This window comes from Diabrotica undecimpunctata, chromosome 1 (genome assembly GCF_040954645.1).
Source record: "Diabrotica undecimpunctata isolate CICGRU chromosome 1, icDiaUnde3, whole genome shotgun sequence".
In the NCBI taxonomy this organism is placed as follows: Eukaryota; Metazoa; Arthropoda; class Insecta; order Coleoptera; family Chrysomelidae; genus Diabrotica; species Diabrotica undecimpunctata.
The window spans coordinates 2,622,549-2,638,420 of NC_092803.1; the positions used below are offsets into that span (position 1 = coordinate 2,622,549).

Here is a 15,872-nt window from a genome sequence, read left to right on the forward strand (position 1 = left end):
TAAATTGTAAGAAAGATTGCTACGAACAAGAACATCATTCAACGTAACTGAAAGTCCTTCTTTAGATATAGCTGTGAGAAACTACCTTGAAATTTTGCTGCTACAGTTTCACCAACTTTTGCTACATTTATTTGTCTATCTACTGCTATGGAATTAGTCAAAAATTGAATGTATTTTGACATAAACAGGTGATTTGTACAACCACTATCCACAACCAGATGTATACTATTCATTACATTTGAATCACAGCTGACTGCAACTTCCTGTTTTGTGTGACTACCAAGAAATGCAATTCCTTTTTTTTAACATTACTCATATTAGCAGTTTCACACGATTTTTTGACAATCTATTTTGACATTTCGAGCGACTATGCCCCATTTCATGACAATGATAACAACGAACTTTAAAAGTATGTTTGCTCTTACCTTTGTATTTATCTTGACCAACAAAGGCCTGTGACGGAACAGGTACACTAGTAACTTTCTTTGTTTTTAAACGATCATCTTCTGCCATTAAACTATTTTTCACAAAATCTACAATTACTTTGGATGGATCAGAACGAAATAAAATATCAATGGATGTTACAACTGAACTAAATCTATCAGGCATTGCAGATAAAAGTGTGGTGATCTTTTCAATATCATCTATTTTACCTCCTGCATCATTTAATTCTCTTAAGGTTTTATCAAAATCCACCAAAAACTCACCCAAGTTGCCGTCTTCTTTAAGTACTAAGTTGCGCAACTTTTTCTGGATTTGTACTCGAGACTGAAGTCCTGTCTTTTCGTAAACAGCTTTAAGAGCTTCCATCATTCCCATCGAAGTATCTTGGGTTTTAATTATTTCCAAAACATTATCCCCAACTAACTGAACAATAATATCCTTTGCAGTCGAATCACTTTTAACAAAGTCTTTGTACTTATCGTCAGTCCTAGTAGGTTTCTCTTGAGAAATGACATCAAGAACACCATGTCGTTCCAATCGAAATTTCCACGAATCAAAACCGGCTCCATTAAATTGTTTTACATTTGCCATAAAAAATTGATTGCTGGACGAAGCCATAACTAAATAACACACGTGCAAAAATTGTAAACACAATTTTTCTGCAAACTACACTTTTAGCAAAACAAACTTAAAAAACACTTTTCTAAATTTCCGCTGCTGGGCCCATAACCTGTTTACGCAGGTTAATAATAATAATAATAACACTATTATTATATTTAATTAGAAAAGAAATAAGTTTTATTGTTTTACAAGTACAAATGTAATGTGTACAGACAGATACCAGTGACAAGTGACAAGTAAGTCATCAGACATCAATAAAAATAAAATGTGTTGCCAACATACACATAATAATTATAGTACTGAATTGTACAGCAACATGTGATTGGGCATTCTGGACTACTACATACAGTCTGTCCCAAACCCTTCTTTCAGTGCGTCACTAATTTTGACGTCATATAGGATTTTAAGAATGTCGAGAATTATTGCATGACATTTTAGTTAAATTTGACAGTTGTAGGATCGTAATCTCTCTTTTTCTAATTGAAAATAATTTAATAATTTTAATATTAGTCCTTGTTCTTTCTCGATATATTTCGGTATATTTAAAATATTTTTATGACAATAAATACAAAATTTTCACTGTAAAATCTCTGTTAATACTAACCTGGAATGACAATTATCATTTTATCAGTTGACATTGTGAAAGTACTGTCACGATCGAGACAATCTGCTTCAAATTATATTTATGCGCATTGTTGATTGGATATCTATTTAGCGTATTCTAAACTCCAACCAATTATACATCCGTAAGTAGAATTAGCTTTACGATAAATCATTTTCTAAGTTCTATGTATAATAATCACAGACTCACGTTTTTGACGTGACAACGTCTTAAATTAGGTTGTGGCTCGGAGTCATTCATGAAAAAGTGTAACGCCCAATCACGTCTGTTACGATGAGTCACCGAACGAGAGAGAGGCCCGCCGGACCGGCGAATGCCTTGCGTCTCTCTCCCACTCAAACATGATCGGTCCGCTGCGCGCGCAGCACTAGAGAATTAGGCGCGTTGAATCGGTGCGTGCTTGTGTCTCTGTCTTTCTCGAGCGTTCTTGGCGTTCAAGACACATTACAGCAGAAACACTTCCTTTCATTTCATATTTCTCCTATCATCGTCCTATCCTCAACAAAATCACTCAAATAGAAATTAGTTAAGTTTAAGTTTACATGTACAATGTTTTAGTAAACAAAATATATTTCTATAGTTAAAATTTGTGCAATTCTTATTTTCATTCAATTCCTTGTTCCTATTGTGCAATTTAATAATATTCATATCAATAAATATTCTACCGAGAAAAAGACGTTGTCACGTAAAATCTTCGCCCGTAAAACCGACTTTACAGGCAACCGATTTTTTTTTCTGCCACTTCTAGCTTAATGTGTTAGAGAGAATTCAATCAACTATGACGCACTGAAAGAAGGGTTTGGGATGAACTATACTTATAAAATATTTAAATATTTTAAGAGGAGAGGGTAGAGAATTTTTTTGTGGCGTGTTCCCTTTCTTAAATACAAGAGATACCGTAAACAAGAAACTTTAAGAAGTTCTAAGGACAACAATCAATATACAAAGAGAATATTTTATGAGAATTAATTTTAATGAAATAAAACAATGTCCTATACACGAAATAAAGCAATTAAATCATAAATTAAGATTTTGAAGTAAATTTCAGTTCAATTTTTTCTAGTTTTCGTCTGTAAATGCCGGTGTAATTGGCCATGACAAAATCGGATTCCAAAAATTCATTTTTTCTTCCGGGATATATACCAATATTTTCTTCATGTCTTTCATTTTCTTGTTGTTAATTGGAAGTACAGTTGAATATGCTCTTCTAGTAGGAGCCTGAATTGGCTGTACTGCATTCCGTAGTTTGAATTAATCCATTATGAAGCCGCTGATGTTCATCTTACATTGAGCCGTGTTAGGATTCTTTGATGAAAAAGTAATTTCTCTGTATTGTGATATGGCAAAAGTCCTTTTTTGGTTTCTTGGGACATTTTTTCCATAAGAATCATCACTTAGGCCGGTTTTTTTTTATTAAACTGGGGTCACCATGAACTGAAGTCAATCAAATCATCAGCAGTCATTTTAATAACAAAATTTGCCGTCAATTTTTGATGATTTCATTATAAGCTCTTCAACCTCATTAATAGTATAATATCGTTCTTCTTGCTTTAATTTTCTTCTCATGATGCCAAAATCTCTGTCGTTTGGCATAAAAGAGTGGCCCCTAACAGGAAAGGTTAGTTCATTAAACTTCATTAAACTTTTTTATCTCACACAAGTACATCATCATGCGAATCACAGTATTATTTTTATTTTGCCCTGCGCAGTTGTCCCCAAAAACAGATAAAGGTTTTTTACACTACTACCAATTTTGTTTTTTATGTACCAATCTTACATAGTACAAACTTCGTTTGAGCCTTTACTCCCTTCACCTTCATAAAAATTTGTACATTCCCGTGTCGAGAGATTATGCACACCAAAGACGTTTACAGTGAGCTGTCTAAGGTAATAGGTATCTTGGACAGGAATACAAGGTAGAGATATGTTGGCCATAAAATCTATGCAGATGCCAACATTTTCTTCACGCTTACTGACACAATCGCTTCTTTCAGTGACGCATAGAAGTTTTTAGATTTACGCTTGTGTACTGTTAGCTCAGCGACAGCTGTTCGCATTGCATTCTCATTCAAAACAGGACTTTTTATTTTTAAATTTGGTTCCTCACATGTAACACATGCATCTTTAACTGGTTGGGCAAAGCCAATAGAAGGGTACTTTTCCTTGAAATATGTCCAAAAAAACTTGTAGGAGAGCCTTTTCTCAGTTCCTAATGTTGAAATAAGGAAACTGTTTTTTTTTTAATGAACATGTATATGATTTTTAAATTCATATTAGCTGAAAAATACTTTTCTTTTCCTGTACAGTGATGTATGTACTTGGGTGGGGAATGATTCTACATGGACCCTTAATTTAAACAGTACAGACCCAGGTATTGATTTTCTGAAACGTTTTTTCCTCTGTTTTCAGTTGGTGTTTCATTTAGTTGCAATAGTTGGGACAAACGGTAACACTGCAGTGTATCCATAGGTTTTTTTGTGAATCCATTTTTACATACTTTTGTACGTTTTCCATTGTGTACTACATAATAAATCACACTGAAAGCCTTGGGTTTTGCGGTTGACGAACTAGATCTGGGTCTTTCCCTTGCCATCTGACTAATTTCCATAACAGATTGGATGTAAATGTCCTGTTCCGCTTTGGTTGTTATGTTATGTAGTTTGGCGGATATTTCAATCATAGCTTTTTCAGTGAAAACTCCAGTGAAAGCAATTGGATTTGCAACTGAAACAACAAAAGACTTTATTGTAACATTAATTCAGTGAAAAAGATGTTGGAGATAAGTAAATGACTTTAAGGTTAGGTTTTAGTAGCCTAATATTACTTCGAAATACATACAAGATTAAATTATCAGTAAAATGGTATTTAAACCAAAATGTACAAATTAACAAAAATGAATAAAACAATATTTACGTGCAAAAATTTGAGCCTGATTTTTTAGCTGGTACAGTTTTGCCAACCCAGTTTACGTGTTCTTGTCCAGCCACTTTAGACTTCTTTATTATGTTCCTTTTATATTTGTCATCATTCGTAAAACCTTTTCTTTTCTTGATTACACGCCATTTCTCATCTGGACCACTCCTTCTAATTTAATTATTAACCACAGTAATAGACGACAACAATCATCAATAAACAAAGCACAATATTGTCTGACTAAACTCAACTGTGAGGATAGTTCGAATATTTGTCACGCAGTTCTAGCGCCGCAACTGTTTACCGCAGAAAGAGAACTTGTCGTGGACCTAGTTTCCCTTCTGCAGTAAATAGAATATTGAAAGCGTTGCCATGCCAATACTAATATGCGGACGTGTTTCCTTTCTGTAGTAAACGTTGCGTTTTGCTACTGGAAACAATTTTAATAAAATACTCAAAATTCGTAAATATTGGACATGATGCCTTTCTGCAGTTAGCGATTCATGTGAATGTCACATCTGCAGATGGATGTAATAAATATATACGTGATTTACATCGTATTAGAGCCTGGTATGTTATTTCTTTCGATGTAGTCAACAATACTTTTAAGCGTTCTATACAATGTACAATTCTACGAATTTTAACATAAACCCAGATATAGATCTACAAAGCATTATCCAAAACTTGCTGGATAGCCATGGCTCCCTTTGTTGTACTTACAAATTAGCTCTTATTTTGTAAACCAATTTCTCTATTATATATTGCTTATGCGACTTATTTTTTATTTTAGGTTTTTCTCGGAAGAACCGAGTGGAAATTATGAAAACATTACCTGTATTTCCATGTAGTAAAAAAGAACGAATAAGTCTAAACTATCAAGAAGCAACAATAAAAGATTCTTGCTCTACAGATTTCTCTGACATAAATACTTTAAGTCAAATTACAATCATTCCGACTGAAGAAGGGGCGTATAAATGTGAAATTTGTTTTAAGCAATTTTCTCAGAAAAATCTGTTGAAAATCCATTTTAGAGTGCACACTGGAGGAAAGTCTTACAAGTGTGAAATTTGTTTTAGGCAGTTTTCTAAGAACAGTCATTTGAAAACACATTTGAGATTGCACACTGGAGAGAAGCCTTACAAGTGTGAAATTTGTTTTAAGCCATTTTCTCAACTAGGTTATATAAAACAACATATGAGATCGCACACTGGAGAAAAGCCTTATAAGTGTGAAATTTGTTTTAGGCAGTTTTCTAAGAACAGTCATTTGAAAACACATTTGAGATTGCACACTGGAGAGAAGCCTTACAAGTGTGAAATTTGTTTTAAGCAGCTTACTCAAGCACATGATTTGAAAATACATTTGAGAATGCACACTGGGGGAAAGCCTTACGAGTGTGAAATTTGTTTTAAGCAGTTTAGCGATGATGGCAGTTTAAAAAGGCATTCCAGAGTGCATACTGGAGAGAAACTTTACAAGTGTGAAATTTGTTTTAAGCATTTTTCTCAGACAAGTCATTTAAAAACACATTTGAGATTGCATACTGGAGAAAAGCCTTACAAGTGTGAAATTTGTTTTAAGCAGTTTACTCGAGCACATGATTTGAAAATACATTTGAGAGTGCACACTGGAGAAAAGCCTTACAAGTGTGAAATTTGTTTTAAGCAGTTTAGTAAAGCCAATAGCTTGAAAAAACATTGTATAGTGCACACTGGGGGAAAGCCTTACGAGTGTGAAATTTGTTTTAAGCAGTTTAGCGATGATGGCAGTTTAAAAAGGCATTCCAGAGTGCATACTGGAGAGAAACTTTACAAGTGTGACATTTGTTTTAAGCAGTTTACTCGAGCAGATGGTTTGAAAATACATTTGAGAGTGCACACTGGAGAAAAGCCTTACAAGTGTGAAATTTGTTTTAAGCAGTTTACTCGAGCACATGATTGGAAAATACATTTGCGAGTGCACACTGGAGAAAAGCCTTACAAGTGTGAAATTTGTTTTAAGCAGTTTACTCGAGCACATGATTTGAAAATACATTTGAGAGTGCACACTGGAGAAAAGCCTTACAAGTGTGAAATTTGTTTTAAGCAGTTTACTCGAGCACATGATTTGAAAATACATTTGAGAATGCACACTGGGGGAAAGCCTTACGAGTGTGAAATTTGTTTTAAGCAGTTTAGCGATGATGGCAGTTTAAAAAGGCATTCCAGAGTGCATACTGGAGAGAAACTTTACAAGTGTGACATTTGTTTTAAGCAGTTTACTCGAGCAGATGGTTTGAAAATACATTTGAGAGTGCACACTGGAGAAAAGCCTTACAAGTGTGAAATTTGTTTTAAGCCGTTTAGTAAAGCCATTAGCTTGAAAAACCATTGTAGTCTCCACACTGAAAGAAAGTCTTAAAAGTGTAAAATTTGTTTTAATCAGATTTTTCCAGCAGGTATTTTCAAACATCATATGAGATCGCACAGTGGAGAAACATCTTAAAAGTGTTGAATTTAAAACTTTTCACGAAAATATAACTTCAATAAACATGAAATTTCTCCATATGAACTTTAAATTAAAAACATTTCAGTGTTAGATACCTTTACCATTATCTTGGCTATTTATATTGAAATGTTTTAATCGTATGTAAGTCAATTTGTAGGAATTAGTATGTAATATCGATAAATATATTTTTATATACGTTCAAGAGTTATATTTTTATGTTATATACAGGATACACGTTTTCAATGAAATTAGTGAATAAATTAACAATGACAAATTTTTCTCTTTCGATATAATGTTGTCTGGTACTAAAGTAGAAACCCTCAATTTAGAAGAGTGATATCATAGTTTAAACGCCGAATATCCTCAAATTTAAATGTACACAGCGGCCCTCGAAAACTGCCTGTTTTCTCGATTGCAATTTGCGTTTCCTCATAAGAAATTACAGAATATATAAAGTAGTATATTTATTTGTGCTTCTCTATAGTAGACTTGACCAGAAGTTGTCGTACAGTGTAGCCAATTCTTGTTCACAAGTAGTAATTATGGTCATACAAAACCTGTATTTTTCCATGCAGCGATTATTACCGTCATAAAAATACAAAAAAACCTGATTTTTTCAATAGTAAAAATTAAGCACAAAATTGTAATGAAATAAATTTTATTTATATGTTCCGTTTCGTTACATATTTAAATTTATAAAATAAAAATCGATATTTTAAAACAATATTTTTCAATCGTTTGGCAACTTTGGAATTAGCGACGGAACTCCGTTTCAATTCAGATCCACAGAAAGCCGTAAAACTAGTTTTTGTCGAGCGAGTGCCCATCAACAATAGGTTATTTACATTGGCGTTTCTGAGGGTAGGGTATTTTATGCGATAAGTTTGTGTTATTGATAAAACGTGTTATTGATAATACGAGTGTTATAGTTTGTCGTTTTATAGTAAATTTTTAGTTATATTCTGTGATTATTTGGTTTGAAGAAGAGAAGAAGTAGAAGAAGAAGAAAAGGTACTAATACGAAACGTTTATAAAGGAATTGTCGGCAGAAAAATGGAATTAAATGTTAGCCAAGCGGTCGACACTTGTAGCAGTTTAACAAAAGTATCCGTTAGCTGTATTTATCGTGTACTTAAAAATACATCGGAAAATAAAAAGCAAGAAAAAGGTAAAACTAGAGGTAGGAAAAGCATTGTTTTGGATGACGAGACAAGGAATATTATACGTCGAAAAATTCATTCATTTTATTTTCGGAGTGAAATTCCAACACTGAAAAATATTTCTCAAGAGCTCGAAAACGATGACTCCTTACCCAAGATATCTCGTAGAGTCTTAACCAGGACCATGCGTGAAATGAACTTTCGATATGTAAAACTCAACAGAAAAAGTATGCTATTAGAAAAAAATAAAATTATTGTGCGGAGAAGAAAATATTTAGAAGAAATACGCAAAATTCGCAGCACTGGACGCAAAATATGTTATTTGGATGAAACCTGGATTAACCAAGGTTGGAAAAGGTCATACAGTTGGAAAAGTTTGGCAAGATTTAAATGTCAAAAGTAAACGCGAAGCATTTATAGAAGGCTGATATACAGGATTAAAAGCTCCATCAGGAAAGGGACGGCGTTTAATCGTCACCCATATAGAAAGTGATACAGGGTTTCTTGATGATGGTTTTCTTGACATTGCACGGTTAAGGAAAATTGAATATCTTAAATATGCTTTAGATGAAACTGCAAAAGATTATGGTGTCAAAGTTCTGCGTCTACCACCTTATCATTGCGAACTTAATCCCATTGAACTTATCTGGGAGCAAGTGAAAGGAGAAGTAGCACGCAATAACAAAACGTTCAAATTAAACGAAATTAAGAAACTTTTGATTCAAGCAATCCTCCATGTAACTCCAGAGAAATGGGCTAAATGTATAGGCCACATAATTAAAGAAGAACATCGTATGTGGGAACTTGACACTCATATCAAAGTTTTACTAGAGCCAATTATAATTACACCAGGTGGTGAAGATAATGACAGCGATAGCAGCACTGCATCTTCAGGTTTAGACAGCGAATAATATTTTCTAATAGTTTAATAAGAACATCAGCATAAAAAAAACCAAAAACAAAAAAAAACGAGAAGAACATAGTAAGTGTGTATAGTGTTTGTGTTTAAACACATCAAACATTATTTTTATTTTGTTTTTATAGAATTTTATTTTGTTTTATAGGATTTTATTTTGTTTTATACTGTTTAAGTGTTTTGTTCATTTTATTTAATAAGACAATATGGCTCTTGGCGAACACCCATTTAAAAAAAGTATCGCGCCACAAGACATACCTCTGGGGTGGTGTGGAAACTGTCTTAAAATTTGTTTTAAAAAAATTTCATTGTGTAACTCTTTAAGAACGGGTCACGTCAAAAGACGTTTTAGCGCAACTTCCGCGACAGCCGGTTGGTATCAGTAAACTTTCTGCAAAATTACTTCTTTTTTATAGCTTTTTGTTTATGGCATTCTGTATTTTTAGGGAGAAGGTTGGACATAAGCCACACTATATCTATTTACATGTTTAATACATTGACGTTTCGATCTCTATTCCGTTTTTAAAGATAGAAAAAAAAAATAAACAATATAAGATTATAAAAATATATAATAATAAACAAATAAAATAAATATAACTATCATTTATATCTTTGAAAGCGGTCTTTGGATATAGAGATCGAAACGTCAGTAAAAACTTGTAAATAAATATATTGTGGCCTATTTCGAACATTAATATTTGAAAAATAAAATATAATTAACGTTAAAATAAAAGTAAGTGTACGTCACTGGATTTCCAAACAGCTTTCCGCATTTCTGGGCCTTTAAACGATGACTCACTCTCTCAAATAGTGAAATTATACCATAGGTGTTATAGTTTTTGCATTATTTACAAATTTCTTAAACGGTAAATCGATTTTAAAATATTTATAATTACCTACTCTACTCTAGATCCTGATGGTTTCCAGGGTAACAACTAACAATAACCACGGAGGATGCTACAGCTACCTGGGGAAAGGAATGCCAAACGTTGAAACGTTTAAAACGAATAGAAAAGAATAATGCGAGTGAATAATAAAAGTAAAATGTAATGGCATGTTTCAACGTTTGGCATTCTTTTCCCCAGGTAGCTGTAGCTTCCTCCGTGGTTATTGCTAGTTGTTGCACCAGGGTCTTCTAACTTTAATAAGTGTGAAATTTGTTTTAAGCGGTGTTCTCGATCCAGTGATTTCAAAAGGCATTTGGGAATGCATAGTGGAGAAAAACCTTACAAGTGTGGAATTTGTTTTCAAAAGTTCTCCAGAAAATATAGTTTACATCAACATATGAAATTACACATTCAATCAGTGGCGGAGCGTCTTAGGTGCCAAAGGGGCCGGGCTCAACCAAAAATTATGTAATATATGTAGGTTTTTGGTTACGATTCTATTTTATAATATTTTTTATAAATATGCAATAAATAATTTATTCGCTCATGTATGTCTTATTTGCTCTATTAATTGTCATCATGAACTGCACTGGTTCGCACGGAATCGTCCGTGGGGCTCGTTGGCCGCGGCCCAGTAGTATTTTCTTGACAACGTCGTTGCAACCACGTATCGACTGTATCGAATTGCTTATTTATTCCGCTGTCATTAATATTCCTAGGCAGGTCGTATAAACAAAGTAGACTATTTATTACAAAGGCTTTTTCATACGTTAAGGATAAAGGAAAATATTGAAATTAAACGATTTATCATAATCACCAAGCAATCTACATCGACACATCCTGGTGATATGAATAATGAACCAGAAGATTAACTCGGATAAGACAAGTAATAAAAATTTGTACAAAAGATGTGATATAATTACCATTTTTATTAGCTATGCAAGTAAAAGTTGAAATTAAGGAAGAGTTTGTTGAAGGTGATCGAAAATATATAGAGAGTCAACTATTCCCATCCATATATCTTGTAAATTTAAAAAGTGAACCAGATGAAAGTAACTCAGGTGAGATAAATGATATAATTATGCAAGATAACGTTTTTTTTATAGCTTTAATTTATTCTATAAATAGTTAATGTTCAATACATTTAAGAGATTTTTCGTTTCACAGCCTAATAAAGCCCATATAAAAAATAAAGATTTAGAGAATTTCAATTTTTTGAATATTTAATTGTTACCATAATCTTTTTTAATAATATTTTTATAAAAATGCCAACTTTTTATAAGACTTTATAAAAATTATCAGGTTTTAGTAGTGATAGGTCGTTAGACAGCATAGCAATCTGGATCAAAGAACCTGACAGATCAGAAAGAACTTGGTCTCAAAATTGTTTTTCTTATGATCAGAATCAAATATGATCCCAGACAAGGACCAAGTCTATAATGCAGATCAAAATTTAAAGTGATAAAGTGATCAACAGAATGAACTGCATTAATTGAAATAACTTCAATAACATGGAATAGAATTTTTTGTAATCAGGATTGTTGGGTAGTTGCTCATATTTATAATTATGATATTTTGTAGAGAGAATAATGATGTTAATAACAATATTGTTACGATAAATATGACTCATATTTAAGCTGTAAACATATTTTTCTAACAAGTATTTTGTAGTAGGTAAATATCCACGGGTCCCCCTCTGATGAAAGCCTGAAGATAGCTTGCAGGATCCGGCAGAACCTAATCTAGTAGAGATGCCACTTTGGAACAGAATCTGTTCTTTTCGAAACAGGTTTTTATTTGGAACAGGTTGGAACATATATTGATCAATAAGTTTTCCTGTTCCAATATAACAGTTTTTATCACACAACAGACCAGGAGACCAGTGTATACTTGACTGCTGTGAATCGCAGCTAGTAGTGGTAGTGATGACAACACTGGCGCTGTCCACAACGTTTGCTATATTTCCAATGTCACTACTTACACACATAACAGATTTCTGTGGAATGTTCACAGTTGGATGCTTTCTTTCAATATGTTTTTTAAGTTTGTTATTGATGATTTATACGACATTTGTAACTGACACATATTACACTTCGCAATCGTGTTGTCAACTATGGTAAAAAAGTTCCAAACTGGCCTACTTTTATTGTGCCTTGATACACTTTTCATTTTCAATAAAGAATTGGAACTCATCATAAAAGAATATTTTACTTAAAAGAAAAATAACACGTAGGTATTAAACCAGGCAATAAAACCAAAGAATATAGACTAGCCTATATTCTTTGATAAAACTATGTAAAATTTAATTCTACTGCGACTCGCGACAAGACTTTAAACTTTCAAAACATACAACCACAAATACAATGGTCTATTCAAGTCTATTGTTAACACAACAACCTTTCTGGAACAAACCGAAACGGTACTGAAGAAACCCGTACGTAACACAGTGTTAGAGTTGGAACAGTTTAGAACTGAAGCAGTTTTTTTGAAACAGATAATTTTTGGAACTGAAACAGCTTGTAACAGTTGTTGAAAAACCCCTGTTCCAACCATCCCTATAATCTAGTATCGTATAGCACTCATATCCGTAATTAGCAATATTTATTCGTAAGTGATTAAATGCGCGGACGAATGCTATCTGCTGTTGCCGCTTAAGCAGTACATTGAAATCTGTCTTTCCAGAATTACTGCAGCCAGCCAGCCTGCCCAACCGTTCAAATCCCAACGAAGCTCGTGGTGCCAGTTAGATAAAGGATCATGTACATTTTTTGTGAGATTGTTCGTTGATCTGTCGCTTCTACTGAAAGCATTTAAGCAGGTGCCCTACGATTTTTTTGTCCATCACTACAATGCCTTAAAATCGAACAAACCACTAGCAATAGATGGTATTAAATCTGAACTATTCCAAATACTAACTGGTCCCATTATCTATTTAATAAATAATGTATTTTCTACTGGCAAAAGGCCTGAACAGTTTAAGCAAACTGTGGTGATTCCTATTCATAAGAAAGGAAACTAAATATTGTTGTTTGGCAGTGTTGAAATTTACATTACAAATGATACATTGTAACGAATACATTTTGCCTACCATAGGGTAAGATTATGGGGTTGAAAATTGATTGATATAGGGCAAACAAAATAATCGATACTTATGCGAACGGCACTCAGGGTTTGTTAGGAGAGCTGGGGTCGTGGATAAGTAAATGATAAGGGGTTTGGATTGGAGCAACTACAAAAATATTGGAAACAAAAGGTCATGAATATCTTGGGACAAATAAAACAAAACACCGAAAGGAAACAGGAAACACCTCTAGTAATTTAAACAGGACACCACTTCGAGGTGCCTAATTATAACTATTACAACAACTAGTTGTAACTAGGGAAATAATTATTAGAAATGCAGAACATATATTTTTCAAATGAAACTCAAAAAAGGGTTAGTTAAAAAAAATAAAAAAAAAACAAAAAAAATTTAACATTTATTGTGTCTTACCACAAAGAGTTATAAAAATAATGACACAAATTACTATGTAGATTAATAGTTACAGAGTACAAGAATAAAAAAAAATTTGTGTCCTAGCCGTTTACAAACTGTGTTGCTACAAAACTTACAAAATTGCTTGGAGGTTAACCTTCTTTAAAAATAAAAAAAACTAAAGTCAAAAAATAATAAAGGGAGCTGCCCTATATTAACATTAAATTTAAAACAGAAAAATTACAATGACAGCTAAAGTCAAATCCTAAAATTTATAATTTTGAATATTACAATTTTTTAAATTTTAATGAAAGCAATATATTTAAACAAAATGTCTGTCTTTACTTTAAATTTAAACACAAAAAAAGTTACCTGGACGGCACTGGGGTTTTATACTAAAATTCTGGAACTAAACAAACTGCTTCAGGAACAGCGAGATTGAAGAAGCACTTATGCAACTTTAGACGACTTCTTAAAAAAAAAAACAGGAAACTAGAACATCAGAATTGCTGCAGGCGAAACAAATCTGTTAAATACTTTTTTAACCTCCTCTGTAACTAGACATACTTCACACATTATTTTACACCGCTAAAATTTCCATAAAAAGGGACAAAAACAGAAAACTTTACAAATTCGACGAATAAATTTGGATCCAGACCTAAGCCGACTGTCTTTTATAGCGACTCAAGTAAGGAATGAGCAATTATCTTCTAAAATTTATCGCATAAGTTAGAATAAATAAAACGCTGGGTATAAACAAACACAAACGGGAATTGAATTAATTTGAAAACGCAGTATCGGGCGATTTAACGATCAAAGAAAAAATATCAAGGAATTTATATATCAAAGAATTTGTAAATGCTACAACATATGCAATCAAAAGCAATAAGATATTTAAAAATGAATACTTTAAAATTACCAAAAAAGTAAAAAGTAAATAGAGCAACAACTGGTGGTTTAAGTGTTCTGACACTATTGCAAATCTATCCGCTAACCTATTAAAGGGCAATTGTCAAAAAATGTTCTAATAATTAACTGCAATATAAAAAAAATTGTTAATTCATTCGTGTTTTATATAAATTATCAAGTTGCAGAATCCATACCATAATATAATAAAAATGTACTTTTTAAAAGATTTCTCTCTTGGTATTTGCAGCATATAACATATACGGACATTGCAACACTGCCAACGCAAAAATTCGTTCTGTGAAACTTAATTGACAGCTCATTTGGGGCTGTCTTCACTGGGACCAAATATGAAAAACGTCTCTATTTATTCATGATACTATGACTAACAAGATAGGATCTTCCCGTAGCACAAAAGCGGTCGTGTTCGCGCATGCCGTCATTGGAGAGCAGAATTTGAATTATTGTTAAAGTTAAATGGGATTTTTATGCATATTGTGATGAAATTATTCAATTAACAAAATAATAATATTAAATAAAGGTTTAATAATTACAGTAATCGTACACAAAAGGATATCTCCAAACTATTTATTAAAAAGTATTTATTGACACATACAAAAAATTGACATTACGAACGTGCAAGTCTCCAATTACGTCACGACTTATGCGCAATATCTTATGTTCTTAATCATAGTATCATGTATTTATTTACTCATAAAACTTTTACCACGGGGTGTGCTGTGACAGTTACATATAATTCAATTAACCATAGCTCTGTTTAATTGTATATACTATATTTATCTATGAACCCATAGAGTTTATACGAAAATGAACCATCATAGCACCGTGGACATTCAAGGTTAGTAGATGTTAAGTAGGTTGTCTCGTAACTATGTGGGCGAAGCGAGGGGAAGGCAGAATGCTTACGTCACTCATAGGACAAAGTCAAATTTGACAGTTGATGGACAGTTGTCTGCACGTCTTAGTTTAAGTTCACGTTTGTTGTTGTCTCTATAGTATCATTAGTTCGTTTATTTGTTTAGTTATTGTTTAGTTTTTATTTTTAAGTATAGGTATAAGGACAATATTATTTATAGAGCCTTATTATTTAGTTATTTGTGTACATAAACACTTGTGAAGTGTGTTTTCGTAGCCGTGATATCAAGGTTTGTCTAACAATTATTGTAGTTTTGTACGTTATAATAATGATATATTTTTTATATGAGATAAGTATATATAGCTTGAAGATTTGTGCTTGAAGGACTAATCATTTTTTGTATTTTAATCTAATAATAAATTATTTATATTACCTATTTGTTTTTTTTGCCTAACAGTAGATATGATAAGAATGCTGCAAATTCCAGGAAAAACATAATAAGTTCCTACATATTTAGTATTTTTGCTTTTGAACTTTTTCTACTGTTTTTTTGGGTTTTTGTGC

The 15,872-nt window shown here is 32.6% G+C and overlaps 1 protein-coding gene across 2 annotated transcripts in view; it reads left to right on the forward strand.

Annotated features, from left to right (window-relative positions):
* The window catches only part of LOC140443947 (uncharacterized), a 46,105-nt gene extending 38,543 nt beyond the window's left edge, over positions 1-7,562 (forward strand). The window contains exon 3 of one of the 2 annotated variants that reach the window (XM_072535477.1): positions 5,391-7,562. In XM_072535477.1, the coding sequence (XP_072391578.1) occupies positions 5,391-7,000 (1,610 nt within the window). In that variant the 3' untranslated portion in view covers positions 7,001-7,562. The remainder of the gene's footprint in view (positions 1-5,390) is intronic. The other variant, XM_072535485.1, reaches the window with a different exon arrangement.
* The last annotated feature ends 8,310 nt before the right edge of the window (positions 7,563-15,872 follow it).